The sequence below is a fragment of the Zalophus californianus genome, chromosome 1 (genome assembly GCF_009762305.2).
Source record: "Zalophus californianus isolate mZalCal1 chromosome 1, mZalCal1.pri.v2, whole genome shotgun sequence".
Taxonomy (NCBI): Eukaryota; Metazoa; Chordata; class Mammalia; order Carnivora; family Otariidae; genus Zalophus; species Zalophus californianus.
Genome location: NC_045595.1, coordinates 159,586,203 through 159,609,562, shown reverse-complemented (window position 1 = coordinate 159,609,562; position 23,360 = coordinate 159,586,203). Strand labels below are relative to the sequence as shown.

The 23,360-nt window shown below is 34.9% G+C and overlaps 1 protein-coding gene across 3 annotated transcripts in view; it reads left to right on the top strand.

Moving 5' to 3' along the window:
• NECTIN3 (nectin cell adhesion molecule 3) overlaps positions 1–23,360 on the top strand; it is a 126,478-nt gene that overhangs the window by 25,958 nt on the left and 77,160 nt on the right. For 2 of the 3 annotated variants that reach the window (XM_027583127.2, XM_027583128.1), the window contains exon 2: positions 16,486–16,827. In XM_027583127.2, the coding sequence (XP_027438928.1) occupies positions 16,486–16,827 (342 nt within the window). Of the gene's footprint in view, positions 1–16,144; positions 16,242–16,485; positions 16,828–23,360 lie in introns of those variants that run through there. The other variant, XM_027583126.1, reaches the window with a different exon arrangement.

The following is a 23,360-nucleotide window of genomic DNA, read 5'->3' as shown; positions in this document are numbered from 1 at the left end:
ATTACAGTAGAAGCTCCCACACTAAGCAAAAGATCACAATGCAAAGTCTGGGGAAAATCAGGCACAAGCTTCCAGAGCCCTCTCCCAGTGGAGTTGAACAGCATGTACTTAGTTCCCCCAGGAATGACTTGTAACAACATGGGTGAAACGTAGCTAGCCATGGAAGTTCATTAGAGACTCCATGAACAGAATTTTATTGGAGATTGATCATGTAGGCCTAGCCCATATCCAAATTCCAGATTCTTAGAAGGAAAGTAGGTGTTCGTCATAAACCTATTGTTTGTACAAAACAGTTTAGGCACAGTGAGCCACTGTTACCAATTAATGGTGAGAACTTTCCTCAGATCTTTTAAGTTACCCACCATTAGCCAAAGGCCATCCTTGCATGAAGGCCTTTTTAAGGATACCAGTTTAGGTTCACTATGTTAACTCTTTATTGCACAGAAGTACATTGTCTCTGAGATTTTTCTTACAAGCCTCTAATACCCATTCTGCAAGATTTCATTCTAGTACTGTCCTGATCTTACTAGAAAGACACAGTGGAACATATAATTCTTGCTTTAAAGGTCATAGGTCATAGGGTTGCCTATCATCAGTCATGCCACCAGGAATAATAACCAAGTTTGCATATACATAGGCCACTTGTGACCCAGTTTTAGACGTGGAAAAGATCTGCATCTTGGAGACAGTGGAAAAAAAGTGGTGTAAAAACAGCTTTTTTTTTTTTTTGAGATTGCTTGCTATATTGAATGGTATATTAAAGAGCTTAACTAGATTCAAAGGATAGTGAATATTTTCACTGAGATGATCTTTATGGAAATTAGGATGGAAGAGATTATGGTGGATGGTAGGATTATAGTATAAATCGTGGGAGTCTAGTCTTGTCTGTCTTTTGACAATGCAGAAGAAGGGCCAAATCGCCAAACAGTGCTGAAAATGATTCTAGACATATAGTCTGGTAATATTCATCCCCCTTACTTTTTCCATTTTCTTTCCCCTTCATCAGTTTTACATGTGTAAGATTGGAACTGCTCTGATAGAAGTTCTAAGCACTGTGCTTTGTACTTTTCTCCCATAAGTCTTTTCTGTTTGCATGTGTATTTTCACTACTCTTGTTCTAGGCATTTATATCTCATGCTTAGTTTAGTACAGTGGCCTCCTATGATAGTTTCTTAGGCCTGCCAAATTATCATAAACTTGGCTTATAACAACAGATATATTCTTTCATAGTTGTGGAGAATAGAAGACCATGCTACGAGTGTCTGCAGGGCCACATTCCCTCCAGAAAGCTCTAGGGGAGATTCTGTTCCTTCCTTCTCCCAGCTTCTGGTGGTCATAGACATTCCTTGGCTGCATAACTCCAGTCTCTGCCTCAATTTTAACATGGTCTTTGCCACTCTTTTCCATGTTTGTTACTTATAAGGATACTTGTCACTGGATTTGGGGCCTACTTGGGTAATTCAGGATGTTCTCATCCTGAGATTTTTAACTATATCTGTAGAGACCCCTTTTCCAAATAAGATCATAATCAGACCTTAATGCTCCTAATTGCTCTTTCTGTATCTGTGCTTTTTCCCCCACTATAACATGTGAACTTCTGCTGGATGAATTTCCTAGCTCATTTTTTGGCTTCCTAAATCTTCACTCTATAACGTTACTTCTTTTTTTTTTTCTTTTTCTGCTTGTTTGCACTTTCTCTGATTTGGCTTTAAGCTTCTGAAGGGTAAGGAATGTTCCTCCTCCTTGTCCTTCCTCAGCATGAAGCTTGGTCAATAGAGGTAGGTGTTAAATAAGTGTTAATGAACAAAATGGATGCACACATAAACTGAATTAAGAATTTGCCTTTCTGGCTTAATTTCTGTTATTTTTTAATTTTTTATTTTTATCAATACCTGGATTTTTTGGTTTCTCAGACTCTCCTTGCATTTTCTGTTTCTGTTTTCTATAGTGCCTTTTCTCTGCTTGGAAAAACTCCCCTTGCCTAAGATCCAGCTTAAATTCCACTATTCTTCCACAAATTTACTGAAATAAAATTAGAATTACTAGTTTAAGCTTAGCTAAAAGAAAATATCACTTTTTCGATGGAGCTTTTCTCACTGTATACATCTCTCATTCCTTCTCCCAAGTTACTATACGTTGACACCCTTGCCTGGGGTGGCTCTCATAAAGGTGATATGTCCCATTTTGTCTCGGAATGCCTAGGTAACTGTTATTCTGACACAATTATCAATAATGCTCTCTCACTTCCCATTCACTCTAAAAAATTTATGTTTTGGCTCGGATAACAAATTATATGGTCACTCTACCCATAATATCCATTGCCTTAGAAGCATTATTTTCTCTTCTAAATTCTTAGCTCTTGGAAATCCCAGGGTATACTCTTTTCTACCTGATAGTACCTAGTACTTAATATTCAGTGAATGAAATTCAGTAAATATTTTAACTCTCACTATGTGCCATACCTACTTTATTTTGGTCCATATTAGCTCACTTCCTTTTTCAATCTGGATTTGTCTTATAATATCGAATCCTTTGCCCCAATATTTTTCACTTATACCAGCCTTGTAAAATCTTAACTCTAAAATCAGCATAGCTGTACAGATGTTTTATGCTTACCTCTCAGCTACTAGTGGTGCTCGGGGGGGGGCATACAGATTGGTGCCACTATAGAATTAGGTGTTAGCTTTAACTGGATCTAAAACAATTCTAGCAGAGTTTCCTTTGGTGCTGTATGTTTTGAATTTTTTGAAAAAATTTAGTGAAATCTTGTTAATTAGGTGATAATAGTCCCATTTTATAGGTGCTAAAACAGGCTGTCAAGTACCCAGGGTCGCAGTGATAAAAATTTAGACATCTGTGTGTTCTTGAATCTAGGTTAGTCTAGCTCCAAAGTTCTTGCTTTTTCGTTCCACCCTCTCATCGTTCACAATTTAAGTCTCATTCTCAGTTCTGAGAAGTACTGTACTACTGAACCATAGGCTCCACATAATTGTTTAGAGATATCTCTTAAAACAGTAAATTTGAGTTTTCTGGATTATTAATACATGTTGTATAAATGTGTGTATAAATTTTTACTTGGGTCTGGCTGTCCTTTATGAGAATTGATATAGATCAGTGTCTTTGAAGCACCTGTTCTTTACAATGTCTACTTCATCTGAGAGTACATTTCATAGGTCTTCTGTTTTTATGTATCACTTTTAAGGTTAAAGTAAATTAAAGGATCAGAAATAAATTCATTAGTATAGTTTAAAAACAATTCTTTTGGTTGAAAAATTGCTTAATATTGATTATAAATAAAGCTTAAGTTAATATAATTAGTATTTGGGGAAAGAAATGTTATTAGGATTAAAACTCATAATTTCATTGGTGGTTAAAACTTGCCACAATTTCACAGGTTGCAATGGGATTGAAAGAGCAAATTTTTAGTAATTGTTAGGAAAATCCATTCTCCCAAGAGCATTTCACCTCTGGTAGGAGTAGTACTGACTTAAGAACTATAGCCCCCCTCCCCTTTTATTTTGAAAATCACTGAGCTTTTGAATGTCCCCACTAATAGCCTTTCTAGATATTCTTTCTGTGGAACATTCAGAATTTATTTATAATGTGCTCAGCATAATGGAGTTGGAAAGATTACTTTTTGAAGCCAGAAGGCCTGTTGTCTTTCTTTTGCCACTAGCTATATGTTCAGGGCAGATCACCTCAAATGTCTCTCTAAAATGATATTAGATTAGATGTTCTCTGAATTCTCTTCCAGATCTAAGATTTTGTGCTTCTGTTCTGAAAATATGAAGAAACTGTGCTTTTAAGCATAAAGTAAACTTAAGAGAACCTTTATTTATGTTGGTTAAATCAAGATATTTTTTTTATTTGAAATTGAAAGGTGTGATTGAGAATAGATGGTGGAAACAACATTTTAGAGCATTTTGTAAAGGCTGAAATTACTACTTCAAGATAAGATGGTATGATACAATGGGACAAAATTTATAGTTAGTGTTAATATATGGATATATTGTAGTAGAAGTTTGCCATCTCTTTCACCCGTTATTCCTGTGTTTGGTTACATGTAAATCATTATAACTTTTTGGCTGATTTTTTTGTTGAGTTTTATAGAAAACTCAGACCTGTAGTTAGAAGTTAAGTTTTATTAAACTTCCATTCTAGAACTGTACCCCATGAAACAAATGTTACATAGCTGTACTCGAACTGTAGTCATTGGCCACCTGGGGCAATTGAGCTCTTCTAGGAATTGTTAAACACGGTGCCAAAGCATAATTAGAAGTTTCAGTTTTAGTTTAGTTCTCTGCTGTGTCATTGCTGATTACTGCCCTTTACTCATTTTGGATTCAGCCTTGCCTCTCGTCTTATTTTCTGTATTTTGGCCTAATATTGGATCTTTGATTAACCTGCATTGGTATACCTAGCCTATGAAAATCTTAGTTTTCAAGGCACAGCTTAAATTCCACCTCTTGCAAAGCTTTCCCTGATTCTACTATGGCAGATGGCACTGTCTTATTATTTGTATGACCTCGGGTAAGTTTTTTTTTTTTTCCTTGATGTGTCATATGGGGAAAAAAATTACCTCTCTACCTCACAGTGTGCTTTTTTTGTGGGGAGGGATAGGGTGTGGCGATCAAATGAAATGGTTAAATGGAAATCCAATAAAATGGTATGTAAAAACTGACAGTTTTAGGAAATGTACAACTGTAAGGTGATGAGACATCTTAGAAATGTGAAAACTAAGTCTCAGAGAAATTGACTTCCCTACCATCTCACATTATCCACGTCACTTTGCTTAGAACTTTAATTCCGACAATCTTTAGCTACGTTGGTTTCTATAACCCTTTGATCCTATTTCCTTTTCTTCTTTTCTTGACGAGCTGAAAGTCTGTGGCCTGTCATTGAACTCACTTCTTTGTACCATCAACCCCTTGTTCATCTTTTATCTGTGCTAGCCTGGCAAAACTCTCAACCTAGGTTCAATCTTACATATTTTTGCCTTTTCTATGCCTCCACTCAGGCAGCTGCATGCTGATGGATGTCACCATAATTCAAGAGTAGTAACTGCAGATGATTCTTGGTACTACCCTGAAATCTACGTTTTCCTAGTCAGTGGTTCTTTTTTCTACTCTTAAAAAAATTATTGAGGACTACAGTGAGCTTTTGTTAGTGTGGATCTTATCTGCCAGTATTTACTTGATTAAAAATTAAAACAGTAATTTTTAGATGCTTTCATTCCTTCAAAAGTCATTATTATATGTTAACAGATATTTTTATGAAAATAAGTATCTTCTACTAAAAATAGTGATGAGTGGTATACTTCTTTATTTTGCAAATGTTTTTAACATCTATCATAGTGACAACTGGATTTTCATAGCTGCTTCTGTATTTAACCTGAATATCATATGTTCTGGAATATCCACTGTATACTTATGACAGAAGGGAATGAAAAAGATGGTTACCTAGAACAACTGTGACCTTAGTTTTGATTTTATTAACTGCCTTAAAAGGTCTTGGGGACTCTCAAGAGTCATACTTTGAATACTACTTTGTTCCGTCTACTCTTCCCCCACAGCTATTTTATACCTTATGTCTTTTTAAGCCTCTAGACAACTTCTCTTATTCTTACATGAAATCCTTGCTTTCTGTTTTAAAGAGCAAATACAAGTGGTCAGAAAAGAACTTTCACTACCATACCTACCCATCTGTGAAGGTAGACTGCAAGCTATACCTGAGGTACAATCAATGGCTAACGATATCCCTCAGAGTCCTGTCCCACACTGTCTTTTCTCAAATCTTTGAGATTTTAACACTTTTAACAACTGTGCCTTTTCTTGTCTCATATATTTTCTTTTCAATCATTTCAGTCAGCATGAAAATATGTTCTAATATTTCTCATTAAGAAAAGACTTTCCGTGATGCATAGTCTCTCTTGAGCTACTGTCTGATCTCTTTGTCTTTATAGTAAAAATCGTCTCAAGTTACCTATATACAAAATGTTCTCCCATTCTTCCCCTAGTCTCTTTTTTATATAAAACAGTTTTATTGGGTGTAAGTGACATATAATAAGCTGTACTACTTAAGGTTTAGAATTTGATAAGTTTTAACAAAGATGTTGCCTGTTAAAACGTCACTACAGTGAAGATATTGAATATTATCACTCCCCAAAGTTTCCTTGTATTGTCTGTAAATCATCCATCCCATCCCTTCCTATCCCCCTTCCCCTAAGCAAGCACCTGCCTGCTTTTTGTCAGTGTAGTTTGCATTTTCTAGAGTTTTAATATAAATGGAATTATATTTTATGTACTCTTGCTTTTTTCTTTCAGCATAATTAATTTGAAATTTAACCATATTGTTGTATGTGTCAGTTTATTTCCTTTTATTGTGAGTAGTATTTGGTTATATTAAGTATTCCTTTTTAAAATTTTTAATAGACTTTACTTTTTAAGAGCAGTTTCAGTTCATAGCAAAATTGAATGGAGAGTTCCCATATGCACTCTAGTCACCCTTCCCCTAGGCAACCCCCATCAGCATCTTCTACCCGAGTGACACATTTGTTGAAATTGATGAACTACTTTGACACTTCATCATCATCACCTAAAGGCCATAGTTTACATTAGGGTTCATTCTTAGTATTGTACATTCCATGGGTTTTGACAATTGCATGACATGGATTCACCATTATAGTATTATGCAGAGTAGTTTTACTGCCCTAAAAATTCTTGATATTTTACAGCTGTTCATTTCCCCCTTCCCTCCAACTCCTGGCAACCACTGATCTTTTTACAGTCTCCACAGTTTAGCCTTTTCCAACATACCACATAATTGGAATCATTCAAGTATATGGCCTTTACAGATTGGCTTTTTTTAACTATATACTTTTTAAAGTTCCTCCATGTCTTTTTGTGGCTTGATACCTCACTTCTTTTTAGTGCTGAATAATATTCCATTCTCTGAATGACCACAGTTTATTCATTCATCCCCTGAAGGACACCTTGGTTGCTTCCAAATTTTGGCAATTCTCAGTAAAGCTGCCATAAACATCCATGTGTACGTTTCTATGTAGATGTAAGTTTTCTACTTTTTTGGGTAAATACAAAGGAACACAGTTGCTGGTTTGTAGCATAAGAGTATATCTAGTTTTCTAAGAAACTGCCAACTGTCTTCCATAGTGGCTGTACCATTTTTCATTTCCACCAGTAATGAATGGTAGTTCCTGTTGCTCTCTATCTTTGTTAGCATTTGGTATTGGCAGTGTTTGGATTTTAGCCATTTTAATAGGTGTGTGGTGATATATATTGTTGTTTTAAATTGGAATTACTTAATATGTCGAGCATCTTTTCATACATTTCTTTGCCATTGATATCTCTTTGGTAATGTGTCTGTTAAAGTCTTTGGCTCATTTTTTAATTGGGTTGTTTCTTTTCTTACTGTTGAGTTTTAAAAGTTCTTTATGTATTTTGGATATTAGCCCTTTATTAGGGTGTTTCTTTTGCAAACATATGTAATCTCCCAATCTGTGGCCTGTTTTCTCATTCTCTTGATAGTGTTGTTTGCAGAGCAGAAATTTTTATTTTGATGATGTTCAGCTTGTCCATTATTTCTTGGATCATATCTTTGATGTCTAAAAAATGATCACCATCCCCAACATCATCTAGGTTTCTTCCTGTGTTATCTTCTAGGAATTTTAGAGTTTTGCATTTTACATTTATGTTTGTGATCCATTTTGAGTTAATTTTTGTGAAGGGTGTAAGGTTGGTCGAGATTCATATTTTTGCATGTGGATATCAGTTGTTCCAGCACCATTTCCTGAAAATATTCCCTTTGCTCTATTATATTGCCTTTGCTCCTTTGTTAGAATCTATTGACTATAGTCATCTACTTCTGGGCTGTCTATTCTGTTTTATTGATCTGTTTATTCTTTCATCGGTGCCACACTTTCTTGGTTACTATAGCTTTATACTAAGTCTTGAAGTCATGTGGTGATAGTCCTCTGACTTTGTCCTTTTTCAATATTGTGTGGGCTCTTCTGAGTCTTCCATTTCTCCAAGAATCAGTGTGTTGATATCCACAAAGTAACTTGCTGGAATTTTGCCTAGGACTATGTTGAATGTATAGATCAAGTGGGAAGAACTGACATCTTGACAATATTGAGTCTTCCTATCCATGGACATGGAATATGTTTACGTTTATTTAGTTCTTTGATAATTTTGATCAGTTTTGTAGTTTTCCTCACTTAGGTCTTGTACATATTTTGTTAAGATTTATATCCAGGGGCCCCTGGGTGGCTCAGTCGTTAAGCGTCTGCCTTCGGCTCAGGTCATGATCCCAGGGTCCTGGGATCTAGCCCCACATTGGGCTCCCTGCTCCATGGGGAGCCTGCTTCTCCCTCCCCCACTCCCCCTGCTTGTGTTCCCTCTCTCGCTGTGTCTCACTCTGTCAAATAAATAAATAAAAATCTTAAAAAAAATTTATATCCAAATATTTTATTTTGGGGGTACTAATGTAAATGATACTGTGTTTTTAATTTGAAATTATACTTTTCATTGCTAGCATATAGGAAAATGTATCCTACAGCTTTGCTATAACCGCTTGTTAGTTTGAAGAGGGTTTTTTTTGGTCATTTCTTTCTGATTTTCTGCGTAGACAATCATGTCATCTGTTAACAAAGTTTTATTTCTTCTTTCCCAATCACTATATGTTTCAGTTCCCTTTCTTCTTACATTAGCTAGAATTTCTAGTATAATGCTGAAAAGCTACAACGGAGGGGGGCATCCTTGCCTTGTTCCTGATCTTACTGGGAAAGCAGTTAGTGTCTCTCCATTAGTATAACGTTAACTGTAGGTTTTTAAAAAATAAGTGTACTTTTTCAAGTTGAAGATGATCCCCTCTGTTCCTATTTGGGTTTTTCCCTTTGTTGCTGAATAATATTTTATTGTATGGCTGTGCTACAATGTGTTTCTTCATTTACTTGTTAATGGACATTTGGGTTGGTTCCAGTTTTTGGCTGTTAAGAATAAAGTTGCTGTGGGAGCACCTGGGTGGCTCAATTGGTTAAGCATCTGCCTTCAGCTTAGGTCATGATCCCAGGGTCCTGGGATTGAGCCCCACATCAGTCTCCCTGCCCAGCAGCTCTGCTTCTCCCTTCTCTCTCTACCCTGCTCATGCTCTCTCTGTGCCTCACTCTCTGTCTCAAATAAATAAAAATCTTAGAAAATAAATAAAGTTGCTGTGAACATTTGTGTACAGGTTTTTGTATAGACACTTGTTTTTCTTTCTAGTGAGTGAAGACATAAGAATGAAATGGGTGAATGATATGGTGCTTGTATATTTAACTTTTAAGAAACTGCTGGTGTGGGGCGCCTGGGTGGCTCAGTTGGTTGAGCGACTGCCTTCGGCTCGGGTCATGATCCTGGAGTCCCGGGATCAAGTCCTGCATCGGGCTCTCTGCTCGGCGGGGAGTCTGCTTCTCCCTCTGGCCCTCCCCCCTCTTGTGCTTTCTCTCTCTCTCTCTCTCATGCTCTCTCTCTCAAATAAATAAATAAAATCTTTAAAAAAAAAAAAAGAAACTGCTGGTGTGTTCCAATGTGATTGTACCATTTTGCAGTTCAACCAGCAATGGAGAGTTCTAGTTCCTCCACATTCTAACATTTGGTATTTCAGTCTTTTTGATTTTAGCCTCTCTAATGGATGAGTGTGGTATCTTATTGTGGTCTTAATTTACATTTCTCTAATGATGTTGAGCACCTATTCATATGCTGCTGGGTGATGTGTCTGTTCAGATCTTTTGCTCATTTTTTTATTGGCTTGTTTTCTTTTTATGAAGTTTTAAGAGGTCTTCATGTATTTGCATTCGAGTTCTTTATCAGATGTAAATCCTTTATCAGATATGTTCTGAAAAGTTTTTTTTCCCCATTAAATGGCTTAAGAGTGTGTTTTGAAGAGTAGAAAATTTTTTATGAAATCCACCAATTGTGCTTTTGGGTAACATACCTAAGAAATATTTGCCAACCTGAAGTCACAAAAATTTACATTTGCACGTCCATGTGAATTTTAAGAAAAACTTGTCAATTTTTAAAAAAATCTGCTTGGATTCAGATTGGGATTGTGTTTAATCAGTAGCTCAATTTAGAAAAAAATAATCTTTTAAGAATATTGAGTTTCTAACCTATGAGAAAAGTTTATCTTTCCATTTATTTAGGTCTTTAATTTCTCTTAGCAAATTTTGTAGTTTTAACTGTAGGTGTTTCATACTTTTTGTCAGATCTATGCCCATTTCATCTTTTTTTTCTTTTGATGTTATAACAGCAGTGTTTTAAAATTTTTTCCCCAATTTTTCACTGTTAACACATGGAAATAAAATTGATATTGATCTTAGGTGCTATATAAGAACTACTGTCCTTGCTAAATACCCTTGTTATAGTAGTTTTCTTGTAGAAAATCCATCAGATTTTTCACACAGATGATTGTTTTCTGCAAATACATTTTTCCCCCTAATCTAGATGCCTTTTATTTCTTTTTCTTCTTGATTGTACAGTGTTGGATAGAACTCAGGGAGAGATTTCTTAGCTGTTAGATTTTCTCTCCCTATGTTAAGGCCTTGGAATTCATGCCAGGTGGTAAGCTGAGGCCAATTACTGGGCTTACCTTGTATGTTCACTGTTTATCAGGATCAATATTCTTTGTTGCCTGTTGATTGTTGTCTTGAAATGGTTGTTTCAAGCAGGAGGGTAAATCCCTTTACTACTCCTTGTCTACAAGCAGAGGTCTCTGTACTATTATAAATCTATTCTAGTCAGGCATTTATCCTCACCACTCACTAAGACACTTGCTAAATTCATTGGTTACTTACGGGTTCTTCTTTTTTGGCCAGTTGGTAGTATTTGGAATAACTGATCACTCTCTCTTTCAAGGTACTTGCTTCACTAACAGTGCAGGATTTTTCTTTCTTCCCTGACTAGTCTTTGTCATCTTTTTTTGGATTCTACTCAACTTCCAAATCTTTTGAATGTTTGAATGCACCAGGGATGCTTGGTCTTAATGCTGTTATAATACTTTGTAGGTGGTTTCATTCAGTCTCATGACTTTATATACCTTTTATGTGATGATTGGTCTAAATTTATATCTTCAGTCTATCACTTTCTCCAGAACAGCATATTCTTATATAGCCAGCTGCTTATTCAACAATATGCATTTGGTTGTGAAATAGGCAAGTCCAAAACTACTTCTGAATTCCTGCCTACCTCTAACCCTTAAAAATGTTCCACTTGCTAGTTCTCATTTTGGTAAATGGCACCTCTTTTCATTTCACTTGCTCAGGTCAAAAACTTTGGAGTAATTTTGTCTTCTCTCTTTCTCTCAGACCCAGCTTTTTGTTCCACCAGCAATCCTATTTTGTTTTGTTTTGCTTTTGTTTTGCAATACAGTATATCCAGAATCTGACTGCTGCTTACCACTACCACTTTGATTATCCTGATTCAAATCCCATCTTCTCTCTCTTGCATCAACAAAAAGCTATGCTAGTGCCCTTAAAAAAGCTACGGTGGTACCCTAAACCAATCACTGTTACCTTCCTTTATTTTCCTCCATAGTTCTTACTATCTGATATCTTTTTATTTTAATTCTTTTTCTCCGATTAGAATGTAAACTGCATAAAGACAGGGGCAGCTGTTCAGTACTTATATCCAGTACTTAGAACAGTACCTGACACAAAAGCGTGTACCTAATTCAAACTGATAAATGAATGGTCCTGGGTTTTCTCCCATCATTTTCAGTATGTAATCCAGTTTCTTCTTTAGGCTGTAGGACCTCCTATGGTCTCAGAGTTATTTTTTCTAATTAAAACATGACAAGAAGTTAGAGATTCTCTCACATTCTAATAGTATTTGAGTTTGCTGTTATACTTAGTCCTTATGTTATATTACTTAATTCACTTGGCTTCACTCTTCTATGCTTATTTCTGTTTTGAGTGTTGTTTGGGGATGTTGTTGAAAAGACTTTTTTACATTTTTAAAGCTCATGTGACTTAAACACTTAAAACAATTCAAATTAATTATTGAGTGTACTAGTGATAAATCTGATTCCTCTAAAATTTAAGTATGCCGAAATTGTTGAGAATACCTAGATACTGTGATTTTGCTAGTTTCTTGAAAATGTATACTACTTCAGTTGTTGATTTAAAAATTATTCTAAATTTGAGGAGTCTAAAAGGGTCCACACCTTAGAGATTTTTGGAGGTTTTATTTGTATTTGGACATAGAGTACAGTAAAGTTTGATTTGTAGAATATTTACATATACCTATTTTCTAGATCGTAACATTTGAAAGATCCTGGTACCTAAAATGTCCAAGATGCCTGCCGTTTCCATAGTTTGAAAATGAGATATGATTAAAAAAATAATAACAAAGTACCAAAAAAGGTAGTATTAAAGATAGATTTGTGATAACTTCTATTGCTTTTTGGTTCATTGTTGGTAGTGGGAGAGGTAGGAAAGTGAACTGTTGTCACTTTCTACTTGCATTTCAGACACTTTAATATGATCTCTAATATGAATGTCAAGTCATTTTGTTTTTGTTTTTAAATAACCCATAGAAGTTATAGTACACAAATCACTACATTTTATTTTTCTGTCACAATTCTTTTTGAATATTTCCAAATGATCTGTGTTCTCTGTATGCTCTAAAACCTGACTGACTGTTCAAATATACATGAAAAATCCAGACAGTTTTATTTTCATGGTTCTAGCATTTTCATAGGAGCTACAAGTAGGAGGAAAACACTTATTTCTCTCTCTTTCTCTCTGAAAGGATAATAAGTTCAATTTAATTAATTAGTTAATGGTACAAATGGTGTGTTTTTCTTTGGCCTCTAGAGTGTACTTTCTTTTATGCTGAATGGCTTTCCCTATTTAAATATTGTAGAGTGTATTTAAATAATGTAAATATGTTTTTGAGTCAGTGGACTCGTTTTTTCTTTTTCCTTTCTCCCAATACTCCCCGCTTCACTAATGGTGGCTCACTAGGTCATACTTCTTACCAGTTGTAAGGAGTTAGGATTTAGCACTATCCCTCCCAGGTTATTTTGATATTTAATGTCTTAGATCAGATTGCTATAACAAAGCACTATGGACTGGGTGGCTTAAACAACAGATACTTATTTCTCACAGTTTTGAAGGCTGAGCAGTCCAAGATCAAGGTGTGAGCAGATTCAGTTCCTGGTGAGGACCCTCTTCTTGACTTGTAGATAGCCACCTTCTTTGTCCTCACATGATAGAAAGAGAGAGCTTGTCCTTCTTCCTTTTCTTATATGAACACTAATGTCACCATAGGGGCTCTACCCTCATGACCTCATAAACCTGATTACCACACAAGGGCCCCATTTATAGACATTATCACTTTAGAGATTAGGGCTGTAATATAAAAATTTGGGGAAGTGCAAATACTCAGTCCCTAACACCTTATCCTATCTCTTTTCCATTTCTACCTGAGGATTTAATTCTGTTTATTTTTATTTTTAATTTGCTTTTATTATGAACATTACTTATAAATGATTTTGACATCAAAGAGGAACACAAAGTAAAAAACTGAAAGTTCTTTCCTTAATCCTCAGTATCCCACTCTCTAGGAGTAACTAATGTTATTTGCCAGAATATACAAATTTATTGTCAGTATATGTGCAGGCATATGTGCCTGTTTTTTACATTTTGATCTTCAGTCCTTGTGTGTGTGTGTGTGTGTGTGTGTGTGTGTGTGTGTGTGTTTAGTGTGAAGCAGGGATCTATTTCCAAGTATTTAGCTCTTGTCCTTTCAGCATCTTGACTAATTCGCTATTTCCCCACTCATACAAAATACTTTGTTGTGTATCAATACTATTTTATGTATGTGTGTATATATATATGTTTGTGTACTGTAAATTGTTTTCAGATACTAATAGTAAGCTTTTTATTATTTTTACTTTAGCATTTCTCCTCCCTCCTACTGGGCCATTGTTGTTTTTGAAATATTTCTTAGCTATTGTCCCTAGTCTAGTTTCAAGAATTTTTATCAGAGATTTCACTGCAGTTGCTTTGAAATTTGTGTGATATGGGGAGATATGATGTCTAAATAGTATTAAGTTTTCCTACAGGAACATGACATATCTTACATTTATTCAAGTCAGTTGCTCAGGTTTATAGTTCTTTACAACTTTATGGATGGGCATTTGAAATATTAATGTTTTACAAATACTGTCTTTTTCATAAATTTGTAAAGGGTATCACCTATCCTAACATGTTGATTATATATTTTGGATATATTTTGCATGTTTTATATGCACCCATATTATTTGTTCTAATAGCCCTTTACTTGGTCTTCTTAGATTTTTCAGGTAATAGGTTTTTCAAATAATAATTCTGTCTGTTCCTTTCTAATGCTTTACCTTCCCTGTTTCTTTCTTTCTCTTTGTTTCTTTGTTTCTTTGTTTCTCTTTCTTTCTTTCTTTCTTTCTTTCTTTCTTTCTTTCTTTCTTTCTTTCTTTCTTTTTTTTACCTCATTGCACTGGAATTTCCATTGTCAGTTGAACAGTGATAATGATACTGCACCGTTTTGTCTTGATCTTTTTTTAATAGCAATGCCCCCTTTTTCTATTTTAGTGTTGTGATGGCCACTGATTTGAAAATAATCTACTTTATTATTAAGAATCCTTCTTTTCTCAGTTGTTAGAGTTTTCTAAAAAATCAGATAATGAATGCTAAACTTTATAAAATGCCTTTTCAGCATCAAATGAGAAAGTCAATGTGAGCTTTCAGTGTGATAAATAGTTTAAAAATATCCTTACAATCTTGGAATATCCTACTTTGTCATTGTGTCTTTTTCTTTAAACACAAAGCTGGGTATTATTTCATAATATGTGAAAATTTTAATATTCATAAACTATCCTTTTCTTTGTATATTTTCTGTTTTAGTACTAGGCTTTTGATAGTCTGCTAAAATACATTACAATACTTATAAAATTTATATGTTTTGGGTTAATTTTAAAAGCTTAGTAATTATCTACACTTGAAAGCATGATAGAACACAATGGTAAATTTTGAGGACTTGATACTTTTTTGGGACAATGGTTAAAAAAACCTTTTTCTTCCATAACTGTTAAGTATAGTCAATGCGAATTCTCTGTCCTTTTTTGTTTTGTTTTTTTTTATGATTTCTTATTTTTTTATTATGTTATCCTCTCTTGTAATACATCTTCAATCATCTCCTAGATGGTACACTTTGCTCTCTTGTTTGTTTATTTACTATTTTTTAATTCATTTACAATTTGGATGACATAGTTTGCCTATTTCTTTATATTTTACTTATACATTTATGGTTTTTTTCTGCCAAAAAGTGCTGGTGGAAATAATAATTTGTAAAGTTTTTGTTGTTGTTTAGAACTCTCTGAACATGTTTAAACACATTTTTCTTGGTTATTTTTAAAGTGATACCCTCTACATTTTTGTATTTAAGAATATTAATAAGACATAACTTTAAATTTCAAAAATGATATTTATACAGTGTATTGTTTTTACAGTTTCCATGTTTGAGTGTTTATATTGATTTACTTCTGAATTTGAATATTTATTTTGTCAGGAGACATGTGAGTCATAAACTCTCCAAGGGCTTATATGTATGTTCCAATATACTTGTCACTGAGCAGCATCTTGCCTGACTTTAATATTCATAAATATTAGTCTTATTTGTCCTAAAATAATTTAGATTTGGCCCAAGGAAATCACTATTACAGGGGAGAAGTTTGATGTCATTTCATTTTAACTTTTGCTTGTGGGATTTTTTTCTTCATCCATGAAACAGGAAAAAAAGTTGATTTCACATTTTATGTAAATGTTTTTTAAATTAATGCTTTCTGGTAGTTGGTCTATCTTAAATGAAGTTTTTTATAGAGATTCTTGTTAGAGGAACCCTCCAGAAGATACTTTAGTATTATATTTGGTTTGACAGATCCTTCATGTATTAGTGATCTATTGTGAAGTAATAAATTACCCTGAAGTTCAGTGGCTTTAAAATGACATGCATTTATTATCCCTCTTTGTGTCAGAAATTCATGCATGGCTCATCTGGTTTCTTTGCCTGAGAGTCTTTCACAAGACTGCAATCAAGGTGTCAGTTAGGGCTGGGATCTTATCTGAAGGCTTGACTGGGGAATGATCTCCTTCCAAGCTTATTCTTGGCCCAATCTAATGCTTTTTCCACTGCAACACATATTGGCAGGTATTTGATTTATTTGAGAGTCACTCTTTGGGTCTAACATTCAGCCCTAGGAACATCTGCCTCTTTTGAGTCCTTCCTACTAATTAGTCATAAATGTATGTGTGTATGTGAATTTGCATGGACACGCAGGTGAGCACCTATAGAAGGGCTTGTGGGAGGGACAGAGCGAAAGAAGAAGGGAGGGAGAATGATCATATGTTAGTATAACTTTTTTGTATTTTAAGAACTATTTTTTCCCCCATAGGTGCCTTAGCTGGGCCAATTATTGTGGAGCCACATGTCACAGCAGTATGGGGAAAGAATGTTTCATTGAAGTGTTTAATAGAAGTAAATGAAACTATAACACAGATTTCATGGGAGAAGATCCATGGCAAAAGTTCACAGACTGTTGCAGTTCATCATCCTCAGTATGGATTCTCTGTTCAAGGAGAGTATCAGGGAAGAGTCTTATTTAAAAACTATTCACTTAATGATGCGACAATTACTCTACATAACATAGGATTCTCTGATTCTGGAAAATACATATGCAAAGCTGTTACATTCCCACTTGGAAATGCTCAGTCCTCTACAACTGTAACTGTATTAGGTAGGTATGCTTGAATTGTATATTTTTGTGGTAGTGGCAAGGATTGTAGTAAAAGTTTTTTCAAGATTTTAAAGTAATTGATTGTATATATATAAATCTAGATTTGAAATAATTCAAATGTGATTTTTCAAGTTTTGTCTTAAAATTCTGTGATTCTCAGCTGTCTCAATTTAAACAAAATTTTGTATCTACCTACCTATCTATATAATGCTATGTGGTTCTTAGTTATTTTACTTTCTTCATGAAAGATTGTTTTTTATTTATAATACTAAGTGCTGAGTGTTTTTTACATTTTCAGTATTCTTTCTCAAAATTTCAAACTTTAAGTTTCCTTTTTAAATAAGCTTTTCCATTTATTTAAATGACTGTTGTTTTAGAGCCATTGATGAACTTCATGTTTGTTTCTGAAATCAAATTTTATTTCTGCTACTGTGGATTTCATAGCTGTTTAAATCTTGGGCCGTTGCTCATAATGAGCGATTTGCTTTTTCCTGTCTGATAACTCTTAGAATTTATGGTGGAATTTAAAATGAGCTTATTAGCATTAAGATAGCCACTTGCAGTGAAAGGTATACCAATTTGGAAATACTCGCTTGTACTTTTAGAATAATAGAGTAAAGATTAATAGCAACCTTAGCCATTTCCACTCACAGTAGGACTCCTTTAATGGGCAGTCTGCTCTGCATCTACCTGTTTGTCTGTTGGGGACTTGGTTGGATCTGCTGATAGCTCCCCTCCCCAACCCTCCTTCACTCTTCTCCTGGGTGTTACGCTCTAGTAAAAAGCCCTTTGTGCTCCTCACTTGGTCTTAGTTTCTGCTTCCCGAGCAGCCAACAAGTTCGCAGACCCCAAGATTTAAAGGCATCATTTCAGGGTCTCTGACATGCAGGAGAGCCGTTTCGTCCAGCTTTGTCTAGATTTTTTTTCATGTTGAAAGATACTTTTTAAAAATAGAAATAAAATTAAATATTTGAGGACTTCATATGTTTATCACACTGCCCGAACAGCTGCAGGAAAATATAACTCATGTTTATGAAATTAATACTTTTGAGAAACATTTTGATTAGAAGACAAGGCATAAAATAAATATCTGAAAAATCAAGTGCAGACCATCAGGGTGAAAAAGGTCACCAAAGAAGTTCATTGGCTAGAAAATAATAGTTTGTGTGTGGAAGAGGGAACCCATGGGAGTAAAGGCTTTTTTTGCTATAAATTTTAGTAATTCCCCTTAAATTAATACAGTACTCAGTGGTTTAAAACTCAAGACTGTTTATAGTACAAGACTAGTCATGATTTTACCCATGCCTATGTCTCTAGCTTCATCTATTTCATCTCTTGCTCCACTTTTCCTAATAACACAGATTTAATAATCATGATGAACTATTTGCAGTTCTGGTAATACCTGTTTATGTTTTGCATGTATTTTTCTTTCTTCTTGGATTGCTTTGTTTTTCTTCCTCTCTCTCTTCCTACTTTCTTGTATTTAACTCTTATTTACAAACCACAGTCTTTTAGAAGCCGTTGTTGAAATATATACCCACTTGCAGTTTGATGTTTTTTTTTTTTTCTTTTTTGGCTCTTTTGCCATTGTATCTTGAGCTTATCTATTGCCCGCAGTTACCATACCGTTGTGTGTTTTCTCCATTATAAACACGTGGTGGACTGCATCTCTGTACTTCAAAATTTAACTCTCTCTCTCAGGCCTACAAGAGTTCCTAGTATATAGCAGTCATACACCATTTAAGTGTTATTTAAGTAGGGTGTAGGAATGGATTGGTGAAACTTAGTAGTCTACAAAAGTCCTTGAATTTTGGGTAGGTTTAGGGTAAGCAAAAGGGAAATAAGTATGGGGAGAATAAATGAGCCAGTGCAGGGAGGCAGAAAACAACATACATTAGGGTAGAGTTCTTTTTAGCGTCAGCATTGTTGACATTTTGGGCTGGGATTCTTTGTTGTAGTGAGCTGTCATGTCCATTGTAGACTGTTTGGTAGCATCCATGACCTCTACCCACCAGATGCTAGTAGCAGTTATGACAACTTAGAATGTCTCCAGACATTGCCAAGTTGTCCTCTGGAAGAGGAGGGGAGAGATCGCTCATTGTTGAGAACCCTCATTAGTGGAACCACTGAATAATTTGTTGATTGTTCAGAGGATTTATATAAAGTACCAGAATTGAAGGGTAGAAAGGTTGAGTAGGACTGCATTAAAGTAGCTTGAATGTTATGATGGGGAATTTGAGCTTTGTATTACTAAGAAATGCCAAGTTGGTGTAAGGTGTTGTACTTCTCGCCTCCCTTCTTTTACCGTCAGACTCTTGCTATGTAAAATGTGATTGCTGAACCAGCAGCATTGGCAGCACTTGGGAGTTTGTTAGAAATACAGAATTCCAGGCCCCTCCCAACCTTACTGAATGATAAGTCTACATTTTAGCAGGATTTCTAAGTGATTTGTATGCAGAATAAAGTTTGAGAAACACTGCTTTGATCACCTCACCTTGCTTAGAGGGATATTTAAGTTATAGTAGAGTAGATTCAGGGAGTAATGTGATAAAAGTTGTGATTTATGAAGATTAGTCTGGTGTTTTTGATGGATTGAAATGAAGTCCTAAAATCATAATCCCTCAGTCATGTGGCCATGAAAGCTTGAAATTAATTTTCTGATTTCCGCCACTTGAGGGAAGAAGGGAGCTATTACAAAGGAATAGCTGTCAAGACTTTGTAACTGATTGGATACAAGAAACAAAGGAGGTTTGAACATAAACAGGTTTTGAACCTTGGTGATTGAGTAAGTGTGTTATTAATTCCAATGGGCGTGTCTGAATGAAAACCAGGCGTTGGGATTGGGAGGCTAAGATTGGGAGTCATTTGCTTTAGTGAGTTTGAGTATATATAGGCAAACAACACCAGGCAGGTGGTTAGAAACTGTGGAGTCAGGCCTTGTATCAAAATTGAAGAAAATTAGGGATCATGTAGATAGTAGTGTGTATCAGATAAAAGTTTCTAAGGGAGATGCAAACAGTAACTGAAGGCCCAGAACCCAGTATTTATTAGGGCAGAGGTTAGAAGAAATAGAGATGAAGAGCTCAACGAGAGCTTTGAGGAAAACTCGGGCAAAATAATACTACTTGTAACAGGAGAAGATAAAAATTTTAAGATTATTCTAGCAGTTTTTTTTCCACAGTGAGTATTAAGCCCTATTGAACATGATTTGAATAACCATTTTTTTCAGTTTTCCTAAGAATGGTGCTTAACTAGTATTCTAAATGTGTAGCCCAGATGACAATTCATTACTTAGAACAGGGACCTTAAGGCATTAGTACTTAATTCTTTTGGAACTGAATGTGAAGAACTGTGGCAAAGTTTGATTCCTACCAAATTAGTCAAAGAGAATGGCAAACAAAAATATTAAGCCTGTAGATTACGTGGTAACATTAGCGTTTCAGTGGAGTGGTATTAATAGAAGCCAAATTAAGGGAATGTGATATAACAAAAAAACTTTGGGAAAATTTAGCAACAAATGCCCCACAGTAGAACAGTTGTTTTGCAATTGCTTACTTCTCTTGATGGGATATTTTATAGTTGTTAAAATTATGGTTAAGAGAAGTGTTGCTGCCTGAGGAGAAGAACCAAAAAATTGTAGGTGTGCCATGATTATTACATCCATATGGAAACTAGAAAAAGAAAGAGAAGTGGAAGAAAATGATAATAACTGAATTAGGATATTGTAGTTGTGGATAATTTTTCCCCGTTTTCCCAATTTTTAGAAATACTGCTTTTGCAATAAAAATACAGACTTCCACTATATGTTGGCTAATTAAGCATAATTTAAAAAAATAGACTTCCTTTGCTGTGGATGATGGAATACAGGGACTGGATTTACCCTCTTTCTCAGAACAAGAAACCAGGCAAATAAGAAACAGTTTTTAGTCATTGGACAGTAGGCAGTGTAGGATTATGATCCCTGAAAGAAGGGAAACAAACAAGGTGAGTCCCTATAATGTTCTAGCTTCCTCCTTAGGCAGTTTCCAGGCTACAGCTCAGTGACAAGGATTTGAAGCAGAGAATGATGGTGTCAGGGAGTAAGAGAGACATACTGGAATTCACGGAGGACAGGTGATTAGAATTCGTGGAGCAGAAATACTGGAAAGCAGAGAGCATCAGAGAGTGTGTGTTTTAGAGATCTACAGAAGGGCCCTCTGAAGTCTTTGGGTTAGTAGTGATCTGTGTCCATGGGAGAGGAAACTTTTGAGGTTTGGGGAAAGAACCAGCAGAAAGCATTAGATCTAAGTAACAATCCTGGTGTTTACACAGGGCTAGGAAAACCATGTTCCTGCCATTCAAGTACACAAGGCATTGGTAGCATCTTAAGAGGAAGCAACAGCAAAACTGCTAGACAGGGAAGGTTATAGAGAAGTTAACTAAAATATTGAAGTATATGAGAAAAGTAACTTTAGAAAGCCAATAAAGTCTACAACCAGGAGATTGATTCCCTTCAGAAGAAACAGAAATAACGTAACTTAAAATTGACTTTAAAAGTTTCTATTAATGATGGCATAAGTTGTTCAGACCAACTCTCCCTTGGGAGTGAAATATAAAATACCATCGAAAGCTTCAAGGAAGTAAGAACATAGTGAGAAATATAAGTAGATCAAAATCTAGGAGAAGGTAAAAACAGAAATAAGCCTAGCACTGAAAGTTGCATTCAACCTCTGAGGACTTTTGATAATTCAGGAGAAACACCTGAGATGCTAAGCTGCGATTTTGAAAGCCTTGAGAAGACAGAGACAAATTTCTAAGTGTAGTTCTGCTCAAGATGGGGGATGTCTAATTACTCTTCTCTTATTCACCTGGTATCCAAAGGCTTACATTTTCGGACTAGTAGGAAACTAGAAATAAACCAGCCTTCTTACAGACTTTATAGGTTTATAATGATCTAAGTGGTTTGATCTTAAATTCAGGAGATCCTGGACTGGTTAGTGATTTCAGGAGTTTGGCAGAAGAAAACTCAGATCTTTTTTAGAGGAAAAGTATCTTTATTCTAGACCTCACATTATTTCTACCTTAGTTACTCAAACACAGGCATATAGTCTCCTTGAATCGGCAGGTATACAAGTAAAGAACACCCCACAAGGAGCAGCCAGCACAAATAAGACAACAGAAACAGACATGCAAAGATATAGGATGTTGGAATTATCAGATACAGACTATTAAACAGCATCATTTAACATTTGAAGAGATAAGTCAATCTATAAAATTTCTGCAGGAAACTATAAAAAAAATCACATAGTAATTGGCCTTGAAGTAGCGAAGTAATTTTTAGTGTATAAAAGCAGTTAACAATAAAAGAAATTAAAAACTGATCAATTTTAGTACGTTTGAACTAAAACTTCTGCTCATCAAAACAACCATTGGGCAAAAAGATAAGCCCTAAACTGGTAGAGGATATTTTTACCACATATAATTTAAAAAAGGGCTCTCCTTCCAAATCAATAAGAAAAAGCAGTTGGCTTTAATAGGCATTTTGCAGAAGAAATTCCAAATGGCCTAAACATGGAAAGACCTTTAACTTCATTCATAATATGAGAAATTAAAAAATACAGTCTCGACAATACGCCATTATATATAAGATGGACAGACAGTGAGAAGTCAGTATCAACTGTGGTGTGTGTCTGAACTGATAGGAACTCTAAGATTAGGAGTAAATTGTTACTTTGGAAAGCTTTTTGGCATTATCTGGTAAAGTTGAAAATAAAAAGAGTAGTAGCAATTCTACTACAAGGGACAAACTAGAGAAACATCCGTACAAATATACCATGATACACCAATGAGAATGTTTCTTGTAAAATTGTTAATACTCAACAGGAAATAGCACCAATGTGCAATGGTAAATAAACCGTATAGCAGTTAATAATTTATAGAATTGCATGTAAATTTAAATGATTTAAAAATTAAAAGTAAAAAGAACCCCGAATTTCAAAATAATAAATTAAGTCTGATTATTCTCAAATAAATTAATCTCAGGAGCACAAAGTTGAGTCAAAGAAAAATGCATATAGTTCAATACCATTCATGTAAAGTTCAGAAACAGGTAAAATGCCATTGTTATTTAGCTTTGCAGTTGTTGCTTGTAGACCCATCGTGGAAAGTAAGCAAAAATTTATTTCCAAAGTCAGTATAATGATTTCATACTTGGGCAGGTAGGTGTTAAGATCAAGAAGCATGTTGAGCGACCTGGAAGGTACTAATGTTTTTGATTAAAATGTGAATATAAAGTATTCATTACATGTGTTGTATGTACTTCCCCTTTGTTATTTTACAATAATACATCTTATGCAATACATAAGGAAATACATAAGGAAAATATTAGTATCTCGAATAGATTATGAAACAAAAATAGTTAGACACAAATCAAGAACAGATGGCATTGAAAACCAGTTGGAAACTTTGGAAATGAATAAGTTATTGAGATAAAAATTTAATATACAGAATAAACTATAGGCTTGAGGCAAATACTTTATGAAGTGAGACTGAGG